This window comes from Augochlora pura, chromosome 6 (genome assembly GCF_028453695.1).
Source record: "Augochlora pura isolate Apur16 chromosome 6, APUR_v2.2.1, whole genome shotgun sequence".
NCBI classification, from domain to species: Eukaryota; Metazoa; Arthropoda; class Insecta; order Hymenoptera; family Halictidae; genus Augochlora; species Augochlora pura.
In genome coordinates, this window is record NC_135777.1 from 9,918,300 (window position 1) to 9,927,248 (window position 8,949).

An 8,949-nucleotide genomic window follows, 5' to 3' on the forward strand; every position below is an offset into this window, starting at 1 on the left:
CCATATTATTGCCCAATGATAATAAATTTTACTAAATGTCATCGGACAGATTGAATAGATAAATTAGATGAATAGAAACAATATTTTCTCTTTGGACGAAGGTATTCGCAAGTCGAGTTTGCCACGGGTTCGAAAAACAATCGACGACCAGTGCGGCATTACCGGCGCGAGGAAGCGAAAATTACAGGTTATTCGACGAAATGAAATAACGGGTAGTCTTCACGGCAAACAGGAACATGAAGCAGACACGACGCGAACTGCAGCCTCTCGGCAAACGATTCGGAAAACCGGATCTCGATCGAGTTGGTAAAGTATACATCAACCGTTTCGAACTTCCTGCTTCGCGTGCTTGTACTTCGCCGTTACAACCTACTTTTTTTCCGAAAGGGTTTTTCCACGATCCATCGCTGGCACCCTTCGACAAGTACACCGGAACAGCTGTAAAGTTTCGGGAGGGCATCGAGAAGGGACGTCAACTGCACCCCGGCCCACCCACGCCCTTATTCGAACAGAAATTCGTGCGAATTTTCTACGGAGAGGCGTTGAATGAACCATGGCGATCGCAGCCGAAAGATCGGGTAATCGAGCGACACGATTAAGTGGAATTGCTGTCATGCGATTTCTCCGACTTCTGGCGCCGCTAGATCCTTCACAAACCGCGTTAACTGAAAACCATTCTTTAGTTACGCTTTCGCCGTGAACTGCAGTGGGACGTCTGCATCAGCTAGATTTTTAGATAAACAACTGTGGAACTATCTATACCGATTTGTAGACCAACTATTGCGTACAGTTAATTTAGCAAATTCTTTTACAATAATTCTGAAATTGTTCCAAAATTGTTCCAAAATTATTCTGTAATTGTTCTAAAATTGTTTTAAAATTATTCTAAAATTATTCTAGAACATCAATTCAATTTTCAACGAACACTATCACAATTTACATTTCATACTCACATTACTACTATCTTAATTATAGAATTCTCAAATTAGTACTGATTTTTACATTCTTCTTCTTCTTATTATTATTATTTTGCTGTCTATCGCTATTATGCTCGCTATTATAACATTACCCGCAGCTAAGGATCCACCTTGTTGTCATAATTAATATTGTTTCTATTGTAATTATTCAGTTTCGCGCATAATCTGCACATGCAATATATGCATAAAGATGCACAGTCCACTGACAACTCTCTTAAATCATTTTAGCGTCATTATAATTCCACAGGTAATTCGCAATAAAATGATAGTAATGCTTTCAAAACTCAGTTTGTATTGTTCGAAAAATTCCGCACATCCCCGCGTAATCTAAGGAAAGAAAAATGCTTTTGCAGTTGCATTTACCGAGCTAAAGGAGTGATAGCTGATAGCACGAACTGTTTCGCAGCTGAAACGCGAAGAGGCGAAAATCGTCGGCCGCTTGTTACCACCGTCGCCGGCACAAAAGCACGCGACACCGGGTGATTATTATGGGTGTTTCGAGAAAATCAGTTACTTCAGTCCCGCGTTGAAAGATGAGAGAAAGAAGCGACGCGTACCGGAACTACCGAACGCGAAGATCAAGCCCAATCCACGAGGAGGACCAGGATACGCGGATATCGGTCTGAGCCCTTACCCGACTTACTCCCACGAGCCGTATGATCACGAAATAAAATTCAAAGAAGGTAAAGTGGATTCTCCTTTTCATGTTTCGCTACGGTTAAAACGGAATCTCAGCTGTCGGCTGCGTCGTTCCGTACAATTCACTGCGGCTGTCGGGAAACATTCGATCGGGGTCGCGAACATCATTGTTTCAGGAATTATTTTGCTCAAGTATTGATGATGATGCATTATGTGAATAGCGAGTAAGAAGAGTAATTCTTTACCTAAGAGTAAAGAATTAACTGAGCAAATTGTCAGAGTCTGAAACGGAGTAAAATGGATAGTTTTCTTCGACAATTTTTATAAATCAAAGATTGTGTTGCATGATTTTCAATTATTCTGCATTTCAACCTGTCTACTTTTAATGTAAATACATGAAATTCATAGTGATCTATGAGATTCTGCATGGAATTTCCCCATCTCGTGCAATATCGACGTACACAGTCCCCAAACTAAGTGAAAACAATTGTGATAGTCTTCGGACTCTACTCATTTGTGATAAAAATGAATAAAAGACGCGAAATTATAACGAGATTAGAAGAATTTTAATTTACGATTATTCAGATACGTTTATGAAGAATTAATTTAGTTTTCCTAGTCATGTATGACGATAAAAATCTCTAAAAACTGGTATAAATATAGTTCTGTTATTTTCATCAAATGAAATGAAACCTGGTATTAAAGATGTTGTTACATTACTCACACCTTGCAATTATCAAAAGAGGAAAGACGTGTTCATTCGATTCACGTTTCTTACAAGCAATTTCTATTCTTCGCTGTAACGATACAAAAGAATTCCACTAAATCGGTAAACGTAAAACAGCGAGAGCACCAGCAAATAGCAATAACTCGAAGAAAACGCAACAGCAAAATATTTCAGATGAACGGAAGGTGGACTTGTAATGAAAACTTGCACACCTTCGAAACAAACTGGGGCTGACGTAGTCGCTTTGCCTCCGCGCAAACACGGAAACGGCGAGCCTGTACGTCGCGCAGCCAGTTAGGTTCTAATTTTTGCATTTCACCGGCGTGTCTCTTATTTCTTGCTTTTTGTTCATTATCCCCATTCCGGGAACGGTAAACACGACAGACAATATTGCCAAGCAAAAAGGTATAATACAAAGTGGGCTCGGAGAGCGGAAGAAGATTGGAGTCTCCCTGCCCGTCCCGCCCCGTTCCCCGTTTCCGCTTCCTTTTTCGGTAGAATTTTGTTTCTCGGGGCCGACGCAAGTAATTACATTTTTGTCGTAAGGAACGCTCGGAAAATGAAAGCTCGCTCACGCTCGGGCAGCTTTTTTTCCCGCGGCGTGAACGTTAACCGCGTGTGCACGGTGTGCTCGCGCCTTCGAAACTTCGCTCGGGACGGATTTCAGCCGGGCGCGCGCGGTCCCTCGAGAGAAAAACTAACGGAATTATGCGAACTATTTGGTTTTATTCGACCGGCTGTTACGAGGTAAACGCGTTAATTAGGAACGGTTATTCTGCAACGCTGGATGGAGACGCGAGGGAAATCGCGTTTTCTGGATTGATAAATAACACGGCTCCGCGAACAATGGAGAAGTTACTGAGCACTTTGTTTGCGCGTATCTTTTGTTCCGCGTAAATATTAATCAGGCCACGGGCCGACCAAATTCCAGACCGAAACAAATTCCAGAAGTGCGTGGATATTGATTGGTGCATTTTAAAGGAAACTAAATCGTGAATTATGAATTTTGCAGACGTTTTACGAGGGTTTGCGCGGGTTCGTTTGCTCGCTTGTGTATTGCGTTATTAAACGTGTACGCAGTTTTTGTGAATTTCCAGGTGAACGATGCGAACAGTAATCTGTTATTATTGTTAGTACAACGACCATCGCAACCTGGCAATGAGTTTTTACAGAAATACACAATTTTATGTATGTATTTTTTATCTGCTTCACAAGTACATATTTTCAAGGATTAATTTAGCAGAAGATGCTCTAGACAGAGTAATTCGTTCTTGCTGAATCTCTTTTCATAGTAAATTTAATAATCCTAAAAGAAGCAGTACGATTTAAAACTGATTTTCTCTCACTGAATCGGTATTCATTAATTAATGAGAATATTTTTGTAAACGCGGATTTTATGCATTTTCAACAAAAACAACGAGGTCGCATATCAAACTCAGAAGACGTTGGGAGAATCTCTGAATAACTCTCTATTACGTAAAACCTATTCAAAGGACTGAAAGAGGACAGTCGATTTTATATCGGTCTTATGTTTCTTACATTTAACATAGACAGTTTTTATTCCGTATAAATATCCACAATTATTTAATTTATTCCCTGATTCTTCCGTTCAGAGACATTTTCACAAAGATTTACGGTCGATGTTTTCATGCGCGATGTAAGGTTTTCGTTTTTCCCCAGGAAAACCTGTTGGTCGATTTCTGAGTGCCAGCGCGCCACTCGATTTTTTCCCACCGAATCCTTACCAGGATCAAGAGCCAGGACTCTACTATATACCCCCAGATGAAGCTAAAACAACAATGCTGCCACCCGGTCGAATTTATGTCCCCTTCCCGAAGAAACCGGGCGGTAATCACTCGGGCTGTTTTGACAAATTTCCGAGCTACTCCAGTGATCCTTACATCAAGGACAAGGAGAAGAAAAAGGAACCGGGTCCGTTCCTCGCCGGTGCGCCGTCCTCCCGATCAAAATACACTAATAGCACCATAAACTATGTCACTGCAATTTCCTGTAACGCGCAGAACTACCACGGCTATCAAGCGCGTGTTTATCCGCTGGATAAATAGAACTCGTCATTGTTTCGTATACACTCGGTAGAAAATGCCTGCTTACGTCTTTCAAATTTTTTATTCTAAATTGCAACAAACGACGCGATCTTTATTGAAAGATTCAAAGAACTAGGTCAGTTCTTTCAGCGAAAATATGTTTGCGTAACTTCCAACTGGTTGGAATAATAAAAAAATTAAAAACCGATGTTGTATGCATACTGAAAATTTCGTCGACGAAGTTAAATAACGATATCGTTGTTCTTTCGTTATCGTCCCAAGTAATTTTTACAAAAATTTCATTCGCGTGTCGTCTAGTAAATTGGTTCTCTTTTTAAAAACTTATTCTATACGTGCACGCAGACTTTTTCCAGCGAATGTGTGTCGGTATTTGATACTTTTTATGTGAATTACGCTAAAACAATGCTACGAACATTGTATACTTGCGATTAGATTGCGGATTTTGTAGCATTTATAAATTGCACATTAATGCGTTTGTAATATTTGATATTTCGTGAAGTATGAATTTGCATAAAAATCCGCAGTCTGCTCACCATTCTTTCTATCCGCCGTTGGCTTTTCAGGATTTTCTCACCGTATTCGCTTAATTGCCGGCAATTGGATATGTCGCGAAGAAAAAAGTGGATGAAGGGCCACAGTTAATGTCGCTCCACGAAAAATATAACGCTGCTTTGTTCTCTTTCATTTTTACTCGTTCACTATTGCAACCACTTGTGGATCGGAGTTACAATATTCCTGGGAAATAACAGATTTTTCTACAACAATAGTCTCGTGAAAGCGTATTTACTTCCCTACAAAGACACAATTATTCAAATAATTGTTTCTTATGCCTAGCTCATTTGTTATGCTGCTTATGAAAATTATATCCCAATTAATGCACAACAAATAAAAATTTGTTGCGAGTATAAGTTATTAAACGTAAATAAAATTGAAATAAAATATAAAGTTTTCTAGCTGCGGGATTGACTTTTTAAAAATATTTTATTAAAACAAAGCGATCAACTTTTTAGGATCAAACAGTAATTTCGCGGTTAGCATATTTATAAAGTAAAATTAAAGTCGAAATTTGGAACCATTGCAAAATGTTTCTCCCCCACGAAGTAAGTATATTTTGATTAATAATAACTAGTTGACTCTAGAGTTTTATTAAGAGAAACCGCCATTTTCTTTAGCAAGCGATTCCCACTAATTCGGTCCAACATGGCGACTACGAGCAATTAGCTACCGCGCAGACTACGAAGAAGAATACAAAACAGAATCCGGTGTTTCCTGTACCCACTTCTTGGAATATGCTAATATCGGATCCAAATACACGGCGTGTCCTCCGACTACAATCCAGCAGTGTACACGAAACAGAGTACAATGTCTATCAGTATACGACGGAAATAAAATCATCCGCGTGCCTAATCTATCTAAATTGAAATACCAATTTTTAGTACAAATTTAGGTCAAAAGCTGTTCCTAATTATATATTCTGAATCAGCATGCAGCAAAATTCAAATACAAGGTATTTTTTCCTACCTTACACGTCGCGAATCCAGAAAATTCAGTAAAATTCGTCCACGACACAACACTTATGTTCCACACCTCTTGAGCACCACTAATTCGCAACAGCACCGCCAGATGGCACCCTCTTTGTGCGCCCCGATCTCTTGTCTTATGAAAATACAACGCAAGTCTTAAGATCATCACGCGAACGTCTCTCTGCATTCAAAGGTAACTGAAATCTTTACGGAAATACAATTCTCGCGACAGTGACTTCTGCTACAGCAGCAAACGTTCTGTGTCGTCAAGGTTTCAATTCAAAATTACACGTACCTTCTAACTTTGTTGGCACATGATCATATCGCGAATACCACGTTTAACCAAGTTTCAAACAGTTCGACTGATCTGCGCAGCCGCGGCAATATTGCCGACCGGTTCGCACCTCAGATGTCTTGTTAATTATTACGGTACGTTTATAAAAGCTGTCTGTGGTAATTACCATTTTTCCGCTCGTTATAAAGTTCATGTCGATAGTGTAGAACGCATTTGGAACGCGACGCAGTTTGTCATCGAAGCTGCGCGGAACGATTGTTGAGTTACCTCTCGCATCCCGACAGTTTCGAAGATTCATTTATGTCCGTATGGGTTTCCAGGTCGCGCGTTCAAAACATCCGTTTCTTAGATGAGAAACGCACGTCGGTGAATTCCAGTGGAAATCTCGATCCATTCAGAAGTGATATATTATAACTTCATCGCAGTGGAAGCCTCGATCGCTCATAACTGTAATGCGCGATCGCAGCGCCGCTTTTGGCGGGACGCCATTTCAAGTCGTCACGTGATTGCGTGTGCGGTTATCTCGCGACGCGACAAACGCGAAAGTTGTTTTGTTTCGTAAAGCAATTGTTATGCCAATTTTAAGTGTAGAGTTCGATTTAGTAGATACGAATTAGAATTTCGCGAGAAGTGCCTCGGTCTTCCACACATTCAGTAATGGGATTAGCAAGAGGAACCAATGAAGTGAGTTTGAGTGACCAAATATCCATTACGGTGCTGCTGCGAGGAACCAGACATATTCGTTGGACACGATGTCAGTAAAAATTATAAGGACCGATTGGTATGTCAATTGTAAAATTAAATGTGAATTGTTTATCTGTGGATATATTTCAGAGATTTTTATTGAAGGTATAATAATTTTTATTGCAGGTTATACAATCCTGGAAAAGCCTCAATTCTAATGGTAGTTGTTGAATATTTTCTTTTTTATACACTTCTAAAGATTTATATATGTAGGGACATAATATATTAATTTTCCTATTTATTATATTATTTTCTTATTTATTATACTTTCATTCTACATTGAATATTGTACTACATATGCGTCATATTATACATATACAGTTATTCGTATAAATACTAACACGCATGTTAAAGTATTTATAATTCTCCTATCTGATGTGGAAAAATGAAATTAATTGGATATTTCTCAATTTTTCAAACTTGTACCATATCCAAACGCAATTTAAACTTCGGGAAGGATAAATTAAAAAAAAGTTCAACATCCACCATTAGAATCGAGAGCAAAGCTTTCCTTTTTTATTCCAATTATGTCTACCACTCGTACGAACGTAACAAATTCCAAAAGGTAAAAAAGCGTGCGAAAGTAAGTGGTTCAATTCTTTTAACGAATATAAAACTTTTCCGAGCTAATATTAGTTAATAGCAGGTGGGATACTATAACTTCTAACCGTTAGTTTTTCAAAACTAATAGGACGTCTGGATTACTTCCCATATTAGTGCTAAACCTAGCGTCAATGATCGTACTACTGATTTTTATGTAAAATTAGAATTGTTTATATTGATCGCAAGAAATCGGTCGAGTGTATAGTACGTTCTTTTTCTTTTAATAATTCTAGGAAATTCTGGCATGATGTTTAGCCTGAGTATTTTTTCAGAAATAACTGATGGAACTTCGTCGCCACGATTATCAGTCCATTGACGACATCGTAGAAAAATCTGACGACAAGTTCACTGGAAACATTCGAATAGTTTCTCGCGGCGATGCGAAGAACAAACATTCGAGAAGCCCCGTTTCCAAGTGGCAACAATACTTGAGAACTCTCCGGTGGTATTCGAGGAAAGAATAACTTTTGTTTCTGTTACTGGAGGAGCAGAGAGTCTCGGTCGTATTGCCTTCTACGACCGTTTGTCGAACTTATGGCGTTAAGCATTTATGATACAGGTCGTGTAGCCTGCAATATAAATTATCGAGCGCTGTTTACACACTTGGATCAATCGTCGAAACCGCGATTCTGCTTGCGATAAAATCATTATTCGACAAAACTGTTGCAAATAAAAACGGCGACGTCCAACGTGGTAACACCCAAAATTTTCTGCTTGCCTACGTTAGAATTGTATCGGATAGTCGAGACTCAAATGGATTACTTTGAAATAAATGTATTCTAATACGTGCTAGAGCGAGTGGTTGCTATAATGAACGAAATTTTATTGGATCTGTTGGTAGGTTCTATCCGTTTCTTAATTACCTGCATTTACCACGAATAACTATGCTCACGAAAAGCAGTAAATGCTTAGTGGCGTATATTTTAGATCCGAGGAATTCACTATATAGAATGTTAGATTTCGGTAAAGGTAACGTAGAAAACGCAGAGGCTTATTTCTGTAATTGGAAAACTATAATTTGGACTTGAAATTTATCATATATATTTCAAATAATATTAACTGTTACTTAATACCCAATATATTGAATTGATAAATCTGGCGCAACGTTATAGTTTTCCCGACAACTTGAATTGATCGCGCTAAATTCTAGCTAGGTGTCGGGCAACTACAAAACCGTTTACGAAACTTAGAAACGCAGGGGGCAAATCCTATTCAAGGAAGTCATCCACAGTCTACATTCTACATTGACGTTCCGTAGACAATATAGCAGTAGGTTTCATTCTAGTATCCAAGATCGATAGGGCAAACGTTACACGTGGCTCAACACACAATTATTTCGGATTACATTCGACAGCTGGGATTTGTCTATAAGTGT

At 38.9% G+C, this 8,949-nt stretch overlaps 1 protein-coding gene across 1 annotated transcript; it reads left to right on the forward strand.

The window, feature by feature from the left end:
- Window positions 1–236: 236 nt before the first annotated feature.
- On the forward strand, window positions 237–4,409 carry LOC144470945 (cilia-and flagella-associated protein 96). The gene is made up of 4 exons (XM_078182547.1): window positions 237–306; window positions 388–578; window positions 1,384–1,660; window positions 4,024–4,409. The coding sequence occupies exons 1-4, from the start codon at window positions 237–239 to the stop codon at window positions 4,407–4,409; spliced, it is 924 nt and encodes a 307-aa protein (XP_078038673.1).
- The last annotated feature ends 4,540 nt before the right edge of the window (window positions 4,410–8,949 follow it).